At 33.6% G+C, this 24,420-nt stretch overlaps 3 protein-coding genes across 5 annotated transcripts; 1 reads left to right on the top strand and 2 right to left on the bottom strand.

Annotated features, from left to right (window-relative positions):
* The first annotated feature begins 7,516 nt into the window (after positions 1-7,516).
* On the top strand, positions 7,517-9,723 carry LOC123195949 (cytochrome P450 CYP72A219-like). Its single transcript, XM_044609826.1, has 5 exons — positions 7,517-7,891; positions 7,979-8,199; positions 8,278-8,525; positions 8,623-9,010; positions 9,091-9,723. The coding sequence occupies exons 1-5, from the start codon at positions 7,627-7,629 to the stop codon at positions 9,511-9,513; spliced, it is 1,545 nt and encodes a 514-aa protein (XP_044465761.1). The 5' UTR covers positions 7,517-7,626; the 3' UTR covers positions 9,514-9,723.
* Positions 9,724-10,207: 484 nt separating this feature from the next.
* LOC123196363 (26S proteasome non-ATPase regulatory subunit 2 homolog A) lies at positions 10,208-20,181 on the bottom strand. Of its 3 annotated transcripts, none has more exons than XM_044610363.1 (26): positions 20,049-20,181; positions 19,824-19,966; positions 19,296-19,396; positions 18,825-18,945; positions 18,679-18,738; positions 18,342-18,409; positions 16,994-17,036; positions 16,555-16,620; positions 16,340-16,378; positions 16,164-16,246; positions 15,561-15,675; positions 15,310-15,384; positions 14,723-14,881; positions 13,862-13,969; positions 13,658-13,759; positions 13,438-13,578; positions 13,226-13,330; positions 12,743-12,964; positions 12,445-12,558; positions 12,151-12,366; positions 11,724-11,783; positions 11,419-11,532; positions 11,248-11,333; positions 11,014-11,122; positions 10,722-10,900; positions 10,208-10,639 (listed from the first exon to the last, which is right to left on the bottom strand). In XM_044610363.1, the coding sequence occupies exons 2-26, from the start codon at positions 19,932-19,934 to the stop codon at positions 10,564-10,566; spliced, it is 2,673 nt and encodes an 890-aa protein (XP_044466298.1). In that variant the 5' UTR covers positions 19,935-19,966; positions 20,049-20,181; the 3' UTR covers positions 10,208-10,563. The 3 variants fall into 3 exon arrangements, with proteins under 3 accessions (XP_044466298.1, XP_044466297.1, XP_044466296.1); XM_044610362.1 differs by having other exon boundaries at positions 19,824-19,969; positions 20,049-20,173; XM_044610361.1 differs by having other exon boundaries at positions 19,824-20,151.
* Positions 20,182-21,522: 1,341 nt separating this feature from the next.
* Positions 21,523-22,513, bottom strand: LOC123195958 (protein E6-like). Its single transcript, XM_044609835.1, has one exon. It carries the CDS (start codon positions 22,462-22,464, stop codon positions 21,697-21,699), a length of 768 nt encoding a protein of 255 aa, XP_044465770.1. The 5' UTR covers positions 22,465-22,513; the 3' UTR covers positions 21,523-21,696.
* Between the last annotated feature and the right edge of the window lie 1,907 nt (positions 22,514-24,420).

The following is a 24,420-nucleotide window of genomic DNA, read 5'->3' as shown; positions in this document are numbered from 1 at the left end:
AGTCAGAAAGATAACCAGCATCTGTATATCCAACCAAGCTAGGATTTTTAGGGGATTTGACATAATAGAATAATCTCAAATCTCTAGTTTCATATAGGTAACAGAGTATATGTTTGATTCTATTCTAGTGGCAATGTGTTGATGCAAAGCTAAATCAGGTTAATAAATTGACTGCGAAGGATATATTTGGTCTAGTGTATTGAACCAAATATAATAAGACTCTAATGACATTCAAATACAGTACTTCAGGATTGAGCACTTTTTCATCTTCTTTTTTAGGACGAAATAAATTCTTTTTCAAATCGAGGGACCAAACAACCATTGGGGTGTTCAAAGGATGAGTCTTATCCATATTAAAATATTTTAATAATTTGTCAATATAGGCTTATTGATGATAAGTGCTGCATTTGAATTGTGCTCGATCTGCAGGTTAAGACAATATTTGGTTTTTCCCAAATCCTTCATCTCAAATTCCTTTTTCAAATATTCAATAGAGTTTTAGAGCTTTTCAGGAGTTCCAATTAAATTTATGTTATCAACATAAACTGCTGTAATGATAAATCTTGATTCTGAACTTTTGATAAAGACATATGGACATATAATGTCATTCACATAACCCTCATTTTTCAAATATCTACTGAGAAGATTGTACCATATTCGTCCAAATTGTTTTAATCCATATAATAATTTTTGTAATTTGATAGAGTGCATGCCTCTTGGATTATCCTCTTTTACTTCAAGCAATTTATATCCTTTAGAGAGTTTCATATAAATTTCAGTATCCAAATTTTCATATAAATAAACAATAACTATATCCATTAGACATATATCTAGTTTTTCAGAGACAGTTAGACTGATAAAATATCTAAATATGATTATATCTATAACAGGTGTATATGTTTTATCAAAGTTTATACCTGGCCTTTGGGAAAAATCTTGGGCTAAAAAACCTAGCTTTATATCTAACAATTTAATTTTTTTCATTTATTTTTCTTACAAATATCTATTTATATCCAACGGGTTGTACACCCTGAGGTGTTGAAACTACAGACCCAAACACTTGATATTTTGCTAGATAAGCTAATTTTGCGTGAATTGCTTCTTCCTATTTTGGCCAATCATGTCTTTGTTTGCATTCAGCCACAATATGTGGTTCAAAATTATCATCATTCATTATTTTAGTAATTACTGCAAATGAAAATATATCATCAATATTAACCGTTTCACATTTCCACATCTCTCGTGTATAATCATAATTTAAAGATATCTCAATATTACCATCTTTAGGGGTTTGTGCCACTTCAATGGTTTGGGTCTTTTCAGGGACTATTACCTCTTCTGGAGAAACATTAGAGAGTGTAGATTTTCCATTCATTTTAAAATCATTATGATTGATATTTATTTAATTATTTGTTTTTCTTTTTTGAGGAATAGTATCTTTTAATCCAACAAGTCTACTACGCTTTTAGTATGTAGTAGATTGATTAGTCACAGTTTGAATGAACTGTTCAATAGTTACATTAATTTTCATTGGTGTGTTGACAACTAAAACATGTGATTGTGTCACTTTTGTTATATCTACAAATGCATCAAACATTTGGTTAACAATAATTTGTAAACGCATTATCCTTTATACTTTAGTTTCACTTTGGGATATGCGAGGATCTAAATAAGACATAGTAGGTACATACCAAGTAAGTCCCTGCCTAACTTCAAGAGCATTTTCTTTTTTCCTAAAGATGAGAAGGTTGTCTCATCAAAGTGACAATTTATAAATCGTGTAGTAAAAGAGATCACCTATTAATGGTTCAAGATCCCTGATAATATATAGTGAATTATATCATACATAAATTCTTAAACGACATCGTGGTCCCATTTTTTTGCATTGAGGAGATGCAATAGAGAGATACACAGTACAACCAAATATTCTCAAATGAGATATATTAGGTTGATGACCAATGACTAATTGTAGGAAAGAATATTGATGATAAGAAGAAGGTCGCAAGCGAATTAACGTTGTAACATGTAATATAGCATGTTCCCATATAGAATTGATAATTGAGTTATTAGTAACAAAGTACGTGCAATTACCTAGAGTCGTTTGATAAAAGACTCAACTAATTAATTTTGTGTGTGGACATGTAAGGGTAAATGTTCAATCTCAATCCTCATAAACATGCAATAATCATCAAATGTTTTGGATATAAATTCATTAGTATTATCTAGCTGTATTGACTTGATCAAATAATCTATGAAATATACCTTTAATTTGATAATTTATGCTAACAATTTAGCAAATGCAATATTTTGTGTAGGCAACAAACAAACATGAGACTATTGAACAGATGCATCAATTAAGACCATAAAATAACGAAATGACCCACTTGGTGGATGAATGAGTTTACATATGTCCCCTTGAATCCTTTGTAGGAATGAAGATGATTCAACTCCAATTTTGGGGGGAGATTGTCTTATTACTAATTTACCTTGAAAACAGGCGTTGCAAAATTTTTTACTAGACAATAAGATTTTATGATTCTTTAATGCATATCCATGTGAATTTTCAATAATCTTATGTATAATTGTAAATCTTGGGTGGCTTAAACAGTCATGTCAAAGAATAAATATTTTTGGATCAAAGAACTTCTGGTTCAACATTGCGTAGGTTTCAATTGCCTTTATTATTATATAATATAATCCAGATGATAAAGTAGATAATTTTTCTAGTACATGCCTTCTTTCAGAGGTATTATTAGTTATACATAGATATTCTGCACCATTTTCATTCATGGTTTTAATATGATAACCATTATTTCTTATATCTTTAAAACTAAGTAAATTTCTTCTAGATCTACTTGAATACAATGGATTATTAATGTTTAATTTGATCCCGTTTTTTAACAAAATTATAGCTCTTCCGAAGCCTTAAATCAGATTTATTAATCCTGATGTAATATTTACTTTAGTCTCCATTGGTGATAAAATTAAGAAATTTTTTTTTCTTTCAATATTGTGTGGGTGGTTGCACATCGATCAAACACATGTTTCCATCACTAGCTTTTGAAGTTAACGTTTTAATTTTGGAGTCCATTTTCTTTCATTTTAAAATTTACATTAGTTATTACAAAATTTGAAAGGAAGAAATATATATAGTACTAATTACATAATATAACATACATAATTTCTTAATCTTGAAGAAATTCTGAAAGATCAAAATTTGCCAGATCGACAAGGTTTGAATTAACAACACAATTTGATTCGATCTTCTTGTCTATATTTTTTATAGATGATTGGTATAAATCCACCAGATGTCTTAGCATACGACAAGTACGCGACCAACGACTTTTAGAACTATATTTATAACATTTATTTTCATGGTTTTGTGATTTACTCTGTATCATTTTCTCTTTATCCTGTTTTGTTTCATCTTTGGTCCTTTGATGGTGGAAAGATTTTCTATTATGACTACCTCTAGATCAAAACTTATTTCGTTTAGGATCTCGTTTGTGCCCACGATGAGTATTATTAGTAGTTACGTTCACTTCAAAGAACGGTGCTGTAATACCCTCAGGTATGTTTCAGGGGTAATTCCTTCATGTTATTTTCTTTTGTTTTGTGAAGCCAAAGGAAAGAATTGAAGAGATTTTGGAAGATAAAATAAGAAGAGAAAAAAATAAGCACTTTAGAAGCTTTGGTAACCAAAAGATCTCATTCATTTCCTTTTACCTATGATTATATATATTTGACACATGTTATATGAATATGTTAGTGTATTTTGGTATTGATTTAAGGTGATTTTGGTGATAAAGGAAGCAAGACAAGGAAAAAGAAGCCAACTTGTAAAGAGTGGCTTAAAACAAGATAAGAGGTATTATCCTTGATATGTTGCATGTTTTAGGCTTTTGGTTCCTTGGATCTATGTTATAAATGATAATTTTGAAGTTGAGAAATGTTGTTTTGCCATTTGGGGTGTCTATGTGTGTGATTTTGTTGATGACAAAGAGTTGGATAATATTTACAATTTTGCCACTGAGTTCATCCCATATTTCGACTATCTTATCTAATGAATTATGAGTGCTATTATAGCTTGTTGGAAAGTTGTTTGAATCATGTTTTTAATTATATATAGCTTGTATGAATTAGAAATCATTTGGACAGATAAATATTGTATAAACTACAAGAACTGTTTTATCAAATAAATAGAGGAAACAATTTTGCCACTGATTTCATCTCATGTTTTGACTACATTATCTAATGAATTATGAGTGCTATTATAGTTTGTTGGAAAGTTGTTTGAATCCTCTTTTTAATTATATATAGCTTGTATGAATTAGAAATCATTTGGACAGATAAATATTGTATAAACTACAAGGACTGTTTTACCAAATAAACAGAGGAGACAGTTTTGCCACTGATTTCATCTCATATTTTGACTACCTTATCTAATGAATTATGAGTGTTATTATAGCTTGTTGGAAAACTCTTTGAATCCTCTTCCAATGATATATAGTTTGTATGAATTAAAGATCATTTGGACTATTAAATATTATATGAAACAAAATGAGTGTTTTACCAAATAAACAGTGAAGACAGTTTTTACCACTGAGTTCATCCTACGTTTTGACTACCTTATCTATTGAATTATGAGTGCTATTATAGCTTTTTGGAAATATCTTTGAATCCTCTTTTCAACGATATATAGCTTGTATGAATTATAAATTGTTTGGGATGTTAAATTGTATGAAAAAGAAGGTTGTCCTGCCAAATGATTGTTCTGTGAACAGTATTTCGCAGTTTTGGGCAAGAAAAAAAGAAAGAAAATGAGGAGAAAAAGGAGAGGAAGAAAGAAAGAAAAGAAAGGAAAGGAAAGGAATGAGAGAAAAAGAAAAGAAGAAGAAAAGCAAGAAAAGGAATTTGGGGCTCCAAATTCAGTGATTGTCCCAAAAGTATGGTTTGATGAGTTATGAATAGATTTAGATGGAAGCAAGATTAGTAAGATATAAGACACGCATGTATGCTATGAACTATGAGGAGACACTTTACACTACACCACTCGCAGTAGGGTACGTCCGTAATAAGACATAGACCCACAGTAAGGTCCGCTCGCAGTAGAGCTCAATTCAGATTCAGAAATGGTGTAGTGAGAGAAAGGAAGAGAGCTCGAGCTTAGAAAAGTGTCAAATCCTTATAGTCAGCTTCTAGAAAGTATCAAATAGACACCAAATAGGATAAAGTATGACCCAAATAGTAAAACATGAACTAGATTATCCCCTCGAGTTCTTATGGGGGTTATGAGTGAGGTTAAGTCTCGAGAGTTAGTTAGAACAGGAAAATAGATAGTTTATTTAATTCTTTCCCCTAACTGAGTGTTATTATCTCTCACTTCCTTTTCTTTTTTGATTGCAAGTATAAGTGATCAAGGTAGCTGCGAGGCAAGGTCAGGTTAGCGAAGATAGATCCGGTTGGAGCAGATTATCTCTGGTTTATATTACATGCATATAGTGGCATATTCTTGTCGACTTTTGACCTTTTTGAGATGATTGTACAGTTATATATGATTACTCCTTGTTTTCAGACGCTTTCAGATGAGTTTTCATATGAGTATATACATCTTTTATTCTCTTCCAGATTTTCAGTTTTCTTATAATGTTTTCTAAACACTTTTAGTGATACGTTTATTTTAAAGTATTTTAAAAGAAAAAAAAATAATATATGCTCTGGATATTAATTCGTAATATTTCTCCTTCGGTGGATAGTATTTCTAGGGAGGGATGTTACAAGTGCAGTATCAGAGAGCGTGTCTGATGATTCCTCAATAACAATTCATTGTTTTGCTCAGCCACTAATAAACAGAATATCAGTTCAACATATTTTTTAAAATTTATTTCCCTGTATTACAACTGCAGGAGCATATATTAAGGGATAAAATGTGGAGAAAGTTTTTTCTAACATAGTTTCTATAGTTATTTTTTCTCCATATAGTCTCATTCGAGAGACAATTCTGAACATAACAGAGTTATATTTACTTACAGATTTAAAATCTTGTAAGCGTAAATGAGTCCATTCACATTAGATTATTGGCAATGTTATTGATTTATGATGATCGAATTTTTCTTTCAGATTTCTCCATAATTCTAGTAGGTGCATAATATCCATGTATTCTACTTGTAACCCTTCATGAATATGATGATGAAGGAAAATAGTAATTTTAGATTTATCTTGTTAGGATGCTTTATTTCCTTCTTTTATTGTTTCTCCAAGGCTTATTGATTATAGATAAAAAACCGTGTCCAAGGCCCATTCAGTGTAATTTTCTCCATCCAATTGAAGGGCAACATATTAAAGTTTTATAAAATTTGTCATTTTCACCAACTGCAAGTTGATGAAAGAAATAAAAATTAGTGATATGATGAGGGAAAAATTATGTGCAAACTTCAGGTTCGTATTTATCTTATATTCACAAAACTTCTGGTTTTATGATTAATATTCATAATATTATAATATGTAAAACTTACATAATATTTTAGACTTCTATTTTATTATTTTCATTACTTATGTAATCTTCAGGTTGTAAATGAGATATAGTTATAATAAATATTTCAATGAAATTTAGGACTTCAGGCGTATATATATCTTCTCATGATTTTGTAATCTTCGAGTTACATATCATATACCTAATCATATTTACGACTTCAGGTCTATATTTATAATTTTATAAATTTCAAATTACAAATAATGTTCAAGACTTCAGATCTAAATTTATAATATTTTGAACTTTAGATTCATATTTATGATTTTGTAAATTTCAGATTGCAAATAAGGTATAATTATAACTGAAAAATTAAATAGAAACATAACAAAAAATATAATATATATAATAATTGAGAAAATGATATAATTGAAAGATTATGGAGATATATCTAAATAGACCATGTTGATAACGTGTTATAAATCATAAGAAAAAAGTATGGGCAAAGAAAAGTGAGCAGAAGAAGAAGAATTGAGCGGCCAACTTGGAGGGGAGTGAATATGTGCTTTTCGGATAAAGAAAATGTACATCATAAAGAGGGCGCGGGGGGTGTGGGGTGGTGTGGAATTTATACAAGAAATTTTTCACCAACTTCCTTGACATTTACATATTTTAACTCACTCATATAAAGGGTATTAAATATTCTTCTTCAATTTTCCACCTTCACAATCATGCAGGCACTATTTGCATAAATGAATTCACATTTAAGCTTTGACATTTTCTTCTCATGTGCTGGAAAAATCCACCTTCTGCAACACAAACTATATATTTTTAGATTTATTTTTAACTTATTTTTTTTAATTTGGTTTAAAAGATCTCTGAAATTGCATCAAATTGGACCGAGTCCACTCCTTCCATCGATGAATGCTGTGTATTTCGTCATTGATGATGTACATTTTTTGTATTTTATCTGTAAGATGTTTCTAATTTTTCGTAAAGGGCAGGTAAGAAAGTAAGAATTAACGTTATTTCTTCGAGGAAATTATCGGCCAATGCTGAGTGGATACGTTATATGTCAGTCAACCGTCAACAATATATGAAGATCATCTGAATCCATCCATATCCGTTTAACAATAACAGAAAGAGAGATTGAAATTATGGCAAGTATGCTTTTGATTTTAGCACTGATTATACCAGTAATCTGGTGTCTGAAATTCTTGAACAAGATATGGTGGACACCGAAAAGGATAGAGAAGCAACTGAAGAAACAAGGGATCCATGGATATCCTTACAGGTTGTTACATGGTAATATGAAAGAGATGGTGAAGCTAGCAAAGGAAAACAGGCCTAACCCTACTGGATCCACCCATGATATTATGCCTCTTGTCAATCCCTTTCTTCACAAGTTGGCTATCTCCTACAGTAAGTGTTTGCTTTCTTTGATGTTCTTCCTCAAAACTAAACTAAATAATTCTTTCAAATTTTGCTGATGAAATAAATTATATACAGAGAATACGTTTGTAGTTTGGTATGGAACAACTCCCCGTGTGGCAATCATGGATCCCAAGTTGATAAAAGAGGTGTTATCAAACAAATCTGGTGATTTCCCCAAGCCAGAAATAAATCCATTGACAAAGTTGTTTGCCAGTGGCCTTGCAACTTATGAGGGTCAAAAATGGTCCAAACATAGAAGGATTATCAACCCTGCCTTCCATATGGAAAAGCTAAAGGTTCTAACTCTCAAACTCTTTATTTTTCTTCCTATTTCTTATATATCCATTCTGATTCTCATTTGGCGCAATTATTAGCAAATGTTGCCTGCATTTTCTACCTGTTGCGAAGAGCTGATACAGAAATGGAACAATCTAGTATCTGGGTCGGGAGGTTCTTGTGAATTGGATGTGTTTATAGAGTTTCAAAACTTCACTGGAGATGTTATATCAAGAGCAGCTTTTGGGAGCAGTTTCGAAGAGGGGAGATTGATATTCTTACTCCAGAAGAAACAGGCGGAACTCTTTTTGCAGGCTCTGCCTTACGAGAAATTCCCACTGTTAAGGTGCACTCTGTCTTTTTCTTCTCACTGATTCAGTAAAGTTTAAATTTGCGCACAACTTTCACTAACAATGTTTTTGTCCTCAATCTTACTTGTATAGGTTTCTTCCCACCAAAGTAAACATAAGAATGAGGCAAATTTATAAAGAAGTTCGAACCTTATTAAGAGGAATAATAGAGAAAAGAGAAAAAGCTATACAGATGGGAAACATTAGTGACAAAGAAGATTTACTTGACCTGTTGTTAAGGTCTAATCTCAATGAGCTTCAAGGGAACCTCAAATCAGATGCCGGTATGACAACAGAGGATGTGTTTGAAGAATGCAGACTATTTTACTTCGCTGGTCAGGAGACCACAGCCAATTTGCTTACATGGACTATGATTTTGTTGAGCATGCATATCGATTGGCAAGAGCAAGCGAGAGAAGAGGTCTTGCAAATTCTGGGGAAAAATAAACCAACTTTTGATGACTTGAACCACTTGAAGATTGTAAGCATCGCTTAGTTTCAAAAACTTTGTATTTCATCCTTTTAAGACATTAATGATTGATTGTTCTTGCTAATTGTAAGGTGAATATGATCCTGCTTGAGGTTATGAGATTATACCCGCCACCTTGGTTTATTCGAAGCATAGTCAAAGAGACGAAACTGGGAGATTTCTGTTTTCCGGCAGGAGTTGAATTGCTTATGATGATGGACACTGTCCATAAGGATCCTGAACAGTGGGGAGAAGGTGCAATGGAATTCAACCCGCAAAGATTTTCTGAAGGTATTTCCAAGGCGTCCAAGGATCAGTTTTCATACTTCCCTTTTGGTTATGGACCAAGAATATGCATTGGGCAAAACTTTGCAATGCTTGAAGCTAAACTGGCCATATCACAGATTTTACAACACTTCTCGTTTGAACTGTCGCCTACTTATACCCATGCTCCTTCTCTTGTTCTAACGCTTCAACCCAAGTATGGCGCCCAGATCATCTTGCATAAACTTTAAGGAAAAGTTGAACACCAGACACCGCTTGAATTTCTTGTCGATAATCATCAGTAAAAAGAGGGCACACATGTTTTGTTGTGCATTACCATATGTTATCCAAGTTTTTAATGCAGTAGATGGCACTAGCTTTGTTCTAAGCAATCTAAATGACAAGAAGGGCCATTGCCACTCTATATGGTTGGCAAATGGCAAGCATTTTAAATTTCCATATACAGGGATCTAAGTTTTGTGATGGACATGTCTTTTCGTTTTTGAACAGAGCTAATGAGAAAGGGAAGAAGTAAAACAAGATAAAAGCCCCATCCAGCTACAAAAGACGTCACCTTTCCGAATGCAAGGATCATTGCAGATGCAGCCATGATAGCCAAATTATATACCGTATTATATATCAGTATTTAATTTTTTATATAATAAAATATATTTTTATAAAATAAAATAATAAAAAATTACAATTATAATGTAATTTTTCATTATCTCAAAAAAATTATATACAAAGTTGAAAATTTTAAATTTTTTATATATATTTTTATCACATCATCATTTCCATATAAAAAAATGTATCAATCTATGTGAATAATATGCATAACATCATAAGTATTGTATTATACATTTATTATATTATATTAATTTGATAAAATTTAATATATGTATTATTTTCTATCTAAATAGTATAAAATCCAGATAACATGCAAAATAATCACTCACAAAATAAGGCCCGTTTCTTTCCATTGAAACAGCGGTCAAGCGTTAATTTATCCAATTTACAGTGAGCGAAATTTACTTAAAAATCTTTCCAACTTCAGAACCAAGCAAAGCATTAAAAAGTCTAGGCATATTATCACTCATAATTTCAAATGCGACCTTTAATCCCAGCAATCTGCTCTGGCCACAACTTGGGAACAATTAGACTGATCTCAATCTGCTAAATCCAAGTTCCAAATTGAACCTAAGTTTCTTCCAAGTTCTAACTTTCTATGAACTTGAAACCAATAGGTAAGGTTGCTGAAGGCACTGATAGAAATGAGCACCACAAGCACTTGGATGACAAAATTAGTGTTCTTCTCTATATTCTGGGTTTTCTTTCAAGATGACATAGCCCTCAAGAATTGGTGAAAGGGGTATATACCTGCAAAAAGACAAACTGTTAGTATGAAAACAACTAGTAATAAAAGGTTGAGCAAGTGATAGGAGGATAAAAGAAATCTGACTTTTCAGTAGCCAACTCTGCTCTATCGCCGGCAGCAAGAAGCACAGGTGTTGAGTGGGTCTGAAAACCAGTGATGGTCTTGGGTCGACCAGCCTGGCCAACAACATCGACTGCTTGTCCCACCCGTACAGGTACAGATAAAGGTTTGAGATTTTCATCCACAGTCATTAACATTCTTGGCTGTCATTCATAAAAAGAAACAGACATAAGAACTTAATAGTGAGAAAAACTAGTTAATTCAAACATCAGAAAGATGACAGAGTGCAGACAAGAGTATAATGATTAAAGCAGACCTGCATTGCCAAAGCAAGGAAGTATAGAACATAGTGATATTTCCCCACAATGACCGCTTTCATGTCAAGACATGCAAACAGCATGGTTACTATACCAGCCAAGGCAGTCCTGTCCAGAGGAAAATTTCATATAATTTGTTAAGTGACAAAGCAAAAAGCTCTGAGTACCTCTTCACTTCACTTTTTAGCCACTTAACTCGGAAGGCATAGTTTGGCAAGAAGAAGATTACTTACGGTGATAGCAAGAAGCGGTCAGAATGGTATGGATTAAGAGTTAATAGACCCTTTCCTAAATGTACCAGACCCTGAGCTATTCGGACCTGCAAAAGGAACAGAAATTAATCAATCTCGAAACAGGTCCCACAGAAAATAAGAAAATTTTAACACAAATTAACAAAAGATTACACAGAACAGAAGGTTGGCATCTTTGTAATAGTAGCTTGAGAGATTGCGAAGCATGCCAGCTATCCGAGCATTGTTGGTCCCCGCACCAATCAAACCTAAGGAGATAACTGCAGCCTGAAACATTAAAACAATGGAATTTAGTAACTGCAGCCTGTAACATCAAATGATTGGATTCAGTCTACATAGGTTAGAATGAAATAACTACAACTATTTTAGCAAATAGATAGTAGCATATCAAGTGGATTTTTTTAGAAGGGGTAGATAAGAAACAAAAGAACATGAAATTGATTATAAACAAATCATACCATTGCTACTTCTGAATCGGTATCATGGCTGAGCCTGCTCAAAGTGTCCATAACATTAACCTGGGAAAACATCCACCAAAAACTTAGTGAACAAGTCAAAAACATTGAAAGAGACTTGCCAACAGGTTACAAGACTGCCACTTTGAGTACTTGGCAACTAAATTTTTTAGCAATGGGTCAACAGTTTCAAGAAAGTCCATTCCAACGAGTTGACTTGAAAACCACAAGGCGCTTATTGATTTCAAGAATCCTCTCAAACATAAAATTAATTCCATGTCTTACTTTGCAAAACCAAATGCATGCATTGCAACACTTACTATTAAGTGAAATTCGTATTTGCAAACTTCATCCCCCGACAAAGCTAAACTCTACTAGAGCTTACTACCACATATAACTATCTTAACCAAGACCTAATGAAATTAACTACCTTTGGGTTTGATATACAGAGGAGACCAAGAGCCAATGGAACTGCACGACGTATATTCTGCTCTCCGTACTGCAAAAGGTGCTCCAATGATCGAATTGCCATCTCAACACCCAATTCTTCAGCCATAGCCACCATAGCTATTCCAAGAACAGCAGGTCCCTGGTGGGTTTCACCCTTCTCAAGATGTTGTGCACAATGACCCAGAAGGTTTTGAACCTGCACTAAGAAAGAGTTAACTATTCAATGTTCATAAAATCATTTCAAAAGGAAATTGAAGGGCCTTGATAAAAAAACCTTGAGGACATTTCCAGTTCCAGCATAGGCACAAGAAAGAAGTGTCATATCACAATATTTTCGTATCTTAACATTGAACGTCTTTGAGACTTCAGCAGTCGCCTCCACACTTTCCTGTTGTCCACCGAAAAAAGGATTTCAAAATTAATCATAAAGTTTACAAGGTTCCATATTCTCACAATCAACAATATCTTTGCTCAAAGAGAATACTAAAAGCCAAGTAGGGTAACCAAAAAAAAATTTTGGATAATGAGAAAATAATGGAATCTCAGAGAAAGCACCAATAGTTGAGATTTACCTGTTTCCCCAGGTAAAGAAGACCAAGACCGAGAGGTAAGAGTCGAGTGAGGGGCTCCCCTAATTCTGATTCACTTCGGTCCATCAAAGAAAATATAATTGCCTGAGCAACCTCTTCATTACAGGAACCCACACATATCAAACCCAAAGAGATGGCACTGAAAGCAATCACATCAAGAGGCGCTTTTGCATCATTAAGTATGGCAGATAGTTTACTCCTTATCTGTCAAGTTATTGTAGGTTAGTTTCCTGGAACACATAACCCACACATTAAAGAGAAACTGCATTTCAGAAAACTCAAACCAGTTTGAACAATCAAAAGCTTCAGTGACAAGAAATAATCTTTTACCAAGTGTGTTGGAGCAATGAAAGAATTTAACCAATCATTTAAGAGGCTAACATTATAGAAAAGTGAGGCCATGTCCACTTGAAAAGAACAGTCACCACAGCCTACCAAATTTACTAGAATAGTAATATATCTCACCTGCTCATTCTGAGTACCAGCATACGCAATTCCCAGGCCCATTATTGCACCGATCCGGACAGATGGATCTTCTTTGTCAACATAGTCACCCAGAAGTGCCAATGCCTGAGAAAAGAGATTTGCACAGGATAAACAATTCAGAGGTCTTACATTTTGTTCTGAGCACCAAATCCAGAAAATTAAAACCATATTACAGAATTCAGTTTACTCACAGGATCACAATCATTTCTAACACCACAATTGATGATGCCAACTCCCAGCAATGCACCAGCAATCACATGATTATCAGTGCTGTGGAAATACTTGTCAATTTGAGCAAGCCCAGAATCGACATCCCACAGTAAAATCATACCCTATAACAAGGGCCGCTGATAAGCATCTTAAATAAAAGTATCAGTAACAAATAAGCATAGTACTAAAAAGTCTATATACCAGACTTGCTGCAGCACTCATCTTGCCATGTTCCTTATTTTTAAAAAGCCAATTTCCTGAAGCAGCACTTGAAGCATCTGATGGGACAGTCATTAACTTATCCTGCAACAAGTAATCATTATTTTAATTATAACAAAAACAATAAATATCAATAAAACACACAACCCTCCACTATTGTGCAAAAATAAATTTCACATGCAGTACCTGACCAAAGCCCGCATTTACAAATGCATTCACAAATGTCGCAGCCAAGTTCTGCCTGGCTGAATCAACACTTGCACCAGCACTGCCCCGGCCATCAAGCAAGTGTGCCTAACAGAAACCCAGCAATAAATTATCAAATAGTTCAAGAGAATCAATTTAATTGAGATACATCAACTCTAATCATCATGGTTTATATGACATAAAACTTGGCTATGCTAATGGAACATTTACTAAACACAAGTGTCCACAAGTAAATCATTCAAACAATATGGTTTACCTAGAGTAAAAACACAAGGAAATCATATCAGTCTATGCACTATTTTGGTTATAACTTCTGAAACAGATGAGGCTATCAGGATTATCATATTTGACACTGACAAAAGGATCTGAGATGCTGAGATAGTTACTAAACAGCAAGTAGGAATTTTAATGATCTATGTAAGAAAGTACAGTCACTTAATCATTAATGAGATATAAGGGAACCAAGATACAAGTGAAAACTGCAGATCAGCAGTACTAAAATAAATAATATATGTATACAAGCAAAAGCTTTAATTATATCACCTAACAAAATGGTTCCACATATAATGCAATGCATAATGTATGCAATTTCTAAAAAATCTACTAAGCTGTCATGAACTGAATAACTAGACAAACATCACAAAATTGGCAGATTATAATCATCTCAGGACCACCGAATAACAATACTATCCACCAATTTCCTTACCACTAAGGTTGTACCATCCAACAAGAGTCCCCACAGTCGAAAGTGGTGAACTTTAACGAAACATTGGGGATGCTCTAGGTAAAAGTAATAATAATAATATTTGTATGAATAAAGAATCACATCTACTTCCATACCTTGTAAATATCTTCAGGAGATTTGGGCTCCATAACCTCAATATCTCGTGCGAGGGTGAGATAGCCTTCACCAAATCTGGCGTTGTTGATGATATCCTGCAGTACGTACCTGTCATCATCATCGGCGACCATATCATCATCAAGCTCAAATGAGACACCCTGCATGAAACAAGCGACAATATGCAAATGAAAACAATACATCATTAATTTCCAAATCTCAATCTCATATCATTAACAAACAAAACAAACACTACACAGTAGTTTTCAAATATTTAAGGGAACCTCCTAAGAGACTTATTTCCATACAAATAACCATAAACTACAAGACCTCACACTCATCTCTAGGGGGGAAAGTGTAATACAAATAAGGGCATATTGTAAGGTAATAATTATCATGAAAAAATTAACAATCTGCAACCCTAAACTGCCTTCATGAATATGGTTGCATTAAGAAACAACCCATTGAAAATGCACACATGGAAGCCTAGCCACTCCTGGAGAATGACTGATTCAGAAAGAATCGAATATCAGAATCCCAGGTAAAAGATATTTCAAATATAAAGAAAATTCAAGATCATATGACTTACATGACGAGCAAGGATGTAACAAAATTGCTTCTTACGCAGCAGATCATCGCATGATGTAAAGATCTGCTTCACATACTGCCAAGACACAACAAAAGTTAGAAGAATGTCACAGAGATCATAGAATTTCATCAATTTCTCCAAGCAGATACAAATTCAGAAACATGAATTACAAAATCCAGGGCAAAAACATTTCTTGGAGTTATAATAGACAATAACTTTGGAATTTAGCTTATCCAAATTCATATGCAAACCTGTAGGTTATCAAGGAACAGTGCAATCTGGAGTGCATTCGGATACTCCTCAAATTTGAGATAGATCATGTATGCAATATCCAGAACTAACATGTCATCTGGTCCAGGTAGGTATCTGTATACAATGCACCAAAAAATGTTAACATCAAAGATGGTGTGCAGGAAGAAGGGGGTGTGGAAGAGAGAGAGGAGACAAAATAGTAATATAAGCAAACTGCAATATATTAACTGAAAATATTAATAAGAAATGAAAGAAAAAAGTTCAGCCAGACTCTCAAAGAGAGAAACCATATGTAAAAAACAACCGAAAATTTTTTCATGGCTGTTAACAAGAGTGTGCTGATGCTTCCTCACCAAATAAACAATAGATGACTAAAAATGACAATTAAAATGAATGACACAAGGTTTCACCCAAAAAAAAAAAAAAAAAGAAACTCAAAAGAGTTGCAAAACTACAGTTGTTTTTGTTCATTATATTTTTTATGTTTCATTTTCTTTTCTTTTCTTTTAATATTATTACTTTTTGAATTTCTTTTTCTCTTGTTTGTACCTTAGAATTTTTTAACTGATGACACCACATAATTCATTCACCCAAAATCTTACCTTGCTGCACTGGTGAGGTATAAACAAGTCCTCTTGAAATTTGTAGAGTCCACATGCTCAACCAACAAATCAAGATCTTCAACCTGTATTTGGTGGTGCAATGCATATTCTGAATTCATCTAACAAAATAAACTGATAAAAAAAGGGGGAATAAAGATTATGTAATTGCACAATACCTCCATCAACAAATCGACAGCCTCAGGTTCAGCATTGTGCTGCAGGGAAATAGCGATTTATTAAAAATTATATCTAACAAATTCCTTTCAGATGTTGTCAACACCTATATTGTATATTAGTTTTCTGAAGGCTTTTGTGATCATGAAAGATTTTATTTAGCTTTAAACTTGTTCCATGGAGTAGAATCCATCTGAAAGTTGAAATAAAGTCATACCTTCATGTGAAAAGCAACAATTTCTTGTACAAGTTCCATTAAATCATCAATTGGTGCTTCATCACTCTGTAATCAGATATAGAAAGAAGAAATAAATAAATAAATCAAAGGAAAATACAATAAGAATTTTGATATAACATAATTAAAAGTTATAATAATCAGAAATGGAAAAATCATTTAGCATGAACTTCTTGAGTGATATACCTATGGTAGCAGGTCCATCAACCAATCAAAGATAATAAAAACGTAAAAACAGGACCATGCATCTGCATGCCCAATTAAAAATGAAGACATTACTCCATATATGATTTCATAAAAATGAACATATAGTTTAACTTAAAAACTTGGAGGGATACAAAACTTAGAGAACTATTCCAGCTGCTTGACTTACACCTTTTAGACACTCAACAGAATTTGAAAATGAAAATGCAGTACTAACCTGTCTCTTTGTATACTCTTGTGCAATTTCTCCAGCCAAGTTCCTGATTCAAAAAAAGTCAATAACGGTGAGAAAAATACAATACACATGAATTTTTAAGTTGTGCAGTCATGAGAAGTGCACCTAAAGTAAAAACGAAAAAGCATGCCTGAATCTTCAACAACAATCACACCGCCTCAGTGTAGTGTGATCTGAAACTTAGCGCATTGTTTTTTTGGTGTTATATGAAAATTTTTGGAGAATGAGCAACATTAATTAAGTATGTTGATTAGGCAATTATCCAAACAGCATGCTGCACTTTTGTTGTAGTTGGATAACTCATTGGTGGTCCATATGGCTTTTTTCCGCAAAGTTTCAGATCACACTACACTGCACAACTAGAGACAATGTATATGGGCCTCTGGTAGTAAAAAGTTCCAGTCTCACTAAAGATATTATGATATTTTTTTATAGGAGCAAAAGATAATTATGATCTAACAGGCATTTACAAAACACCAACATTGTAGTGAATACAAGTATAGAGAAAAATGCCCCATGGGGTTTACAATTCTTGCAACATCTCAGTTGAGTGACAAAATCTTGAGTTTACCACCCAGTAAAAGACTTATTAAGGCAGCTTTAAAGCCTGCTACTATCCACTGAAAAATCACCATCAGAAAGATCTCAAACATAAAGTCTCGGGTGGAAACATGATTAATGTGGCATTCTAACCACAACCAAACCAACATTGAGAACCAACACCATAATTCAAAACATTATGAAAGTTTGAAATGATATAACCACTGATAATAGCAAGATATGTCTTATCATGAAAAGATGACACCACAACACTCAAGTAGGGGTGTTCAAAACCGGTTAACCGAACCGCTTTACCAATATTTTGAACCGAACCGAATTTTCGGTTTGGAAAAAATCATGAACCGAAACCGAATCGATTTAAAGATTAACCGATTTTAAACCGAACCGAAAATATCAATTAACCGAACCGAAATTTCGGTTAACCGATTTTTGAACCGAATTTCAAAAAATTATCATATTTTATTATTTTTTTCTAATTTTTTGAAAATATATTCAATATTTTATTAATATTTTATTCAATTTTTTAAAAACCAGTTCGGTCCGGTTAACCGGTTTTCAAAATTAGGCAAACCAGTAACCGAACCGAAAATTTGGTTTATATATATTTTTGAACCGGTATCCGAACCGATTTTTCAAATAACCTATTTTTCGGTTCGGTTTTCGGTTTAAAAATCGGTTCGATTCGGTTACCGGATAATTTTGAACACCCCTACACTCAAGCAGGACACTTAATTCTAAAAGCAATGTTCTCACACCAGACAATTCTCACCTGACATATTCATGGCCCCATGAACCAATATCACCTTCTGAACCCAACAATCTGTACTTTAAGCTCTCCTGAAAGAGTTTTCACATGAAAAACATTTATCGTATGATAATATATGATGAGACACACATGGAAATTACTGCAAAACATAAAAATTGTAGAGCAACTAAACATGAAAATCCAATGTCATGCATGTGGATCAAACTTACAACATAAAATGAGAACCACCAAATTCAGGGATCAAAAAGAAAATGCAAATTCTGTATGCCTCATGCATAATTAACCCAAAAAGAAATAACCAGAATAAATATAAGTTAAATTTCAAGAGAATGAACCATACCCGTTCTCCCTCAGCAGACATGGTCAGGGCCAAAACAGAAAGTATATCTGCCAGGTATTTCTGCATTTAAGATAAAGTAACTCACATAAATTGTTACAGACTGAACCCTAATCAAGCTATGATAAGTTCAACTAGAGAAATTATACCTTCAGGTCAGAATCCCCCATTGTTTCATAGTATGCTTTTAGAGTTCCATAATGTGGACGAAGAAACTTCAATGGCTTCGGAACTGATGTCATGGAGCTAGTTGAGGTTCGAATTTCCTGCCTGTAAGAATATTATGCACCATCAACAACAAGGATAAGAGATCTTCTTGATCCAAAAAGATAACTATACAAACTTGACCTCTAAAACAAAAACTAGCAACAGCTAATCTGTATATAGATGTTGTAATTTAGTGAGCACACCTTGACTACTATAACAAGTATTATGTTAACATTAATTAACAAAATTTCAAATTAAACTTAGTGCTATAGGATTCAGAAAGCAAACAGAATTAGCGAAAAATTTCAATGTCGGGCAAATTTTCAAATTAATGATCTCCATTATAAGCTTGGGTGTTCATGCTCTGCTTACCATAACAATAGAAAATAAAAAATTGTGAAATCACAAATTACCTCATACTCTCCAGTGCTACTTTCTGCAACCCGGGATCAGGATCATGAACTCTTTCAACATACAAGTCCAGCTGCTGCTTCAGAGCCAAATCCTCCTCCGACTGCAGATTAAATTCAAGGATATCAGATGGAACGAACCGCCACAATCCAGCCATATGATAGATAACATATTCCCCCTCAAATAAATACTATGATTTTGTATTGCCAGAACCTCAAACAAGATTTTAAAAAAAAAAAATGTGCTCACTAAACATAAATTCTTAGTTTTTCTTTTTTTTATATGGCAATCATACAGCTTAAACCACATAATTTATTTCTAAATTTATAAACAAACCCTAACCCGACTACAACTATTTAACTGAAAGAAAAAACAACACAAAACATGAAGATAAAGGTTTAAAAGATAATAAAATTGGAAATTCCGTAATCCCGACTACTTTCAGCGACCTATCATTATATTACCAAGACATTAAAAAAATGTATTACACTGCGAAAGAGACCAAAGAGAGAGTAGAAAAGAACACTCACCAGATCCTCGTCCTTCTTCTCGTCCTTCTTCTTTGGATCCTTGGCAGGGACCTTGACGGAAGTCTCATCTCTTGTTCCGCTGCCGCTGGCGCTGTTTGGATCCGGTGCCATGCTTAGATTGAAGTAAACCCTAGATATTCGGCCTGCTAAAAACCCTAGATTAACGTTACGAGAATGTTCGAGAGCCGGATTACGATTATCAAAATTTCAATGTAAATGAAATACCGATGAAGATAAACTGCTAGTAACGAAGGAATTTAATTTCCTCAAACACAAGCAAAGCGCATGCAGCTCTCAAAGTTCTCAACTCGGTTGCGAAAGAGTTTAAGAAGTCGGGTTTTGCAACTCATAAGTGTTGACCCCTTCTTCAAGAAAACCCGAGGTCCGGCTGAGTCATCAAAATCGGGTCAATGACTAAGGCCCATGTTTTGGATAAATATGATGGGCTAGGCCCAAATTATCATCCCTTCATGGATTTCTTTACTGTTTGATCTCCGTTGTCCGGTTGTTGTAAAATAATTAAATAAATAGTCTTAAAAATTTATAAAACTTATGAAGTATTAAAACTTTTAAGATAATAGTATATATTTGAGGTTTTATTATATTTGTAAAACTTTCACTTATTTAATACAGTGATTATAGGTCAAATCACTGTATTTTTAATTTATCTATCTACTAAATATAAATGAGACTCCCGATTATCAAAAAATATTAAATAAATGAATTCATTCACATAAAATTATGCCCGAAAATTTATTAACTAAATGAAAGTATCAAGCTCAATTGATCATATATGTGATGTAATAAATTTTATAGTATTATTGATTGTTTCATAAGTTTGAAGGTGATTAAAAATCATAATTTGGATATATCAGACGTGCATGTAACGAGAGTAGGTTGTTATTAAAAAAAAAAACAAACCACCCTCATGTGTTGTTTATCAAGATATTTTTCCATCTTAATTTTTAAAAACAACATTTTCTCATATTCTATGATAAGGACGACAATTCAATTCTTCAAATCGAGTATTTGACCACCCTCTATTTAGATAAGAAGAAAGCTTGTGATATGAACAAGATAAAAATAAAAATAAAAACGGTTAAAATCTCCACAACTAAAAAAGAGAATAAATTGTTAAAATCTCCCAATTTAAAAAAAATCAAAAATTTTATTTTTTTAACCCAGTGAACCTTAAAGCCACAAACATTCCCAATATAGCTCACGAAACTAACAGATTTACAAAATTGTGGGTCATACCAAAATGGAGGTTAGTCATGTGCTATGTCTACCTTCACTTATGTTATACACCATTATTAATATAATTTTTAAAATAAAAGTTTAAATAATTAAACGCCCCTTACTCTTGTGATCTTTTATTATATATACTATCTAATAAAATTATGAGTATATATTTAATACATGTCATTATGTGATTAGATAATTTAAATTAAGGATTAGTTAACTCTTATTCACATAATCACGTATATAAATATATACTTATTTATATATTTAAAATAGATACATATAGTATTACTCTATTATACCAGTTTTGATGTATCCAGTAGAATAGAATCCTGTAACTACTCATATCTCTGATTCATGATCTCGAGGAATTGACTCATAGCACATTAGCACTCAGTTTAATCATTTGTGGTCTGGTTCATAATTAATATGGTGCATTCAAATGCCACGCATATTATGCACAAAGATCCTATAAATGTTTTCCTGCAATAGTGCAAATTCTACAAAGATATAATCGTGCAAATACAAATGAAACTACAAACCAGAAAAAGGGAAACATGACATAACTCAGTTTTGAAGTTTTGTTTTGCATTTTCACTCTTTTTTGTCACTAAACATTCATGAATGGTTTTCAAGGCACATAATTCTCTGGATTCACTCCAAACCCCTGCTGGTTCTCGTACTCTTCCATGGTGTTGAACTCATAGGCGCTCTGGGTATTTCCATAAGATCCCTTGTACTTAACAGTGCCACTCTGTCTCTCTGATTCATATGTAGCAGGATAATTATTCTCATTCTTCACATTATAGTAGTACTTTCCATTGTCAAGATATCTCGTGTCACTCATCCCTTTCTTCTCATTCTCATAGCCGTCGGTGTTGTAGTTGCTGGAATAGCCATTGTTGCTGTAGCCCGCGTTGCCGCTGTAACCATTGTAATTATATTTGCTGGTGTAGCCATCGTTGTTGTTGGTGTACTCTTTGTTGTAGTTCACAGTGGTGTAGCCCGTGTTGCTATAGCCATTGTTGTTGTAGTTGCTATTTTGATTGCTTGTCTCATAGTTTTCAGCAGAACTGAGTTGTTCATTCAGAAGATCACTTTCATCAATAGTAGTTTCAATCTCTTTTGCTGGAGGGAATTGGTTAGACTCAGTCTTACCATAAAGGCCATAAGCATTTCCTCTATCCCTGTAAAACAACGTTGGTGCCAATGCTGGAGCTACTGCTGGAACTGACACTTCAAACTCAGATGGCGCTGATGCTGGGGCAGGTGTAGGTGCAGAAATGTGGGTAAACTTGTTAAGAAATTTGCTCTCTCTGGCTTGAACTTGGAGAGGAGGGAAGATCACCACTACAAGGAGGAAGCAGCAGCCAAAAAGGGATCTCATTAAGTAGGCCATTAAGAGAAATGTTGAGTACTGGTAGTGATAGCATTTATTCCCAGATTGTTCTTATAAAAACTCTAGGACTCCTCATGTCCCCGGATGATAATTATGCCGCTGATCAAGGAAAGGAAGGATTGTGGGGTAGAAATTATAATGACTTTAAGCATGCTGCATGTGCTTTCCATGATAGTGTCTAATAAGGGAGGCACCTACTAATCTTTGCTTGTTTCCAAAAGTGTTGAAATCTTCTGTCAAAAGGTGCCATTTTCTTATCTTAAACAATGAAAACAGACACCTGTTTTGCTTTCATAAGAAGCAAGGTGGGATTGAATTAATTTCGGAGGTCCACCCTCTCTTCAAATCAGCGGTTGAGTTAGTTGCAAGACTAAAGAAGGTGGGAGGCCACTTAGCATTATTATTGCTTCGGCCAATTACCCTGCAATAATTAGAAGTAAAACAATTTGCCTGGAGAATGAAAATGGTGGCTGGAAGTTTCATCTACTCATGCATGTGAGTATTTCGTTCCAAAGTGCTGACTATTCCAGTCCAAATATCTACATATGATTTTAGACTAAAAAACCACGCACGTTATCCCAGCTTTACTGACTTTGAGTCCACCGACATTTTCAGCATGCCAAGAGCACACACAATTAGAAAAAAAATGTTGAATACAGGTTTTTCAAATGGGAAAGAAGTACCCAGAAAGTACTAACTTTGGAAGCAAAAGAAGATCATTGCTTATAAGATGTAACACTATTGTCATCAAACAAAAATTACAGGGGTAAAATAAAAGTAAAAAATAATTGATATCATCAAGTTGGCGATGAATGTCAACTCTTCCCCTCACTGCCAACTTCTTCATTACTCAAATCATCTCTCTGAACCTTGAGAATTTGTTCCAACAAAGAGCTTTAGTTAGAACATCTGTTACTTGATCTTCGGCTCCAAATTGGCACCAATCTGATTTCCTTCTTTAGAGGTTTTTCTCTTATGAAATGATGATGCATCTTAACTTGTTTTGTCCGGGCGTGAAACACGATTTTCTGCAAGTTCCTACAATAACCTTAGTAACCAAGTGCTTTCTTAAGCTTCCATTGTTCCAGCTCGATATTCAGCTTCTATGGTTGATAATGACACAGTGGACAACCTTTTACTACGCCACAATACAACTCTCGATCCAAGGTTAAAGAGATAGCATATTGTGATCTTCTTGTAGACTGATCTCATACATAATCAGCATTACAAAACCCATTAATTTTTAACCTTCCTCCTTTCTTGTACACAATTCCAAAATCCTCGAAGCCTTCTATATATTTCAGTATTCGTTGGGCAACTTTGATATGAGACTTATTTGGAACTTGCATAAAACCTGATGAGCAGATCACTTGCATATACCTATATTGATATAAAAATATGCCTTGTCTGTTATGCTCAAGCTCAAGGCCAAGGAAATGATGCAAATCTCCAAGTTTAACTATGGCTATTTCTTCTCCATTGTCACCTGTTATGATTAGACCATCAAAATATATTAGAATAGCGAAGATCAACCGATTGGTGAATTTTACAAACAAACTGGGATCTGCAGAAGCCATTGAATATCCAATAGCCTGAAAATTTTCAACAGATTTTCCAAATCAAGCTCCTCAAGCTTGCTTTAACTCATAGAAAGCTTTTCGTAGCTTGCACACATAAGGTTGGTCGGATTGAGTCTTCAAATCTTTTTGGTTCCATGAAAAATTTCACTCAATTTCTCCGTGTAAAAATGTAATTTTACATCCATTACCGTACAATATAGTCTCTCATATTTTATTAATTCTTTGTAAAATTAGAATTTTCTCTAATTACAAAAACAAATAGGCTTATATAAAAGGATTCATATATCGATTTTGACCTTATGAATGAAATTTGTTATTACATTTTAAGTGTTATGACATTTTATTACAAAATTCGTTTATTTTTGTATAGTGATGT

Source organism: Mangifera indica, chromosome 14 (genome assembly GCF_011075055.1).
Source record: "Mangifera indica cultivar Alphonso chromosome 14, CATAS_Mindica_2.1, whole genome shotgun sequence".
Classification (NCBI taxonomy): Eukaryota; Viridiplantae; Streptophyta; class Magnoliopsida; order Sapindales; family Anacardiaceae; genus Mangifera; species Mangifera indica.
This window is presented reverse-complemented; position numbering and strand designations above follow the sequence as displayed.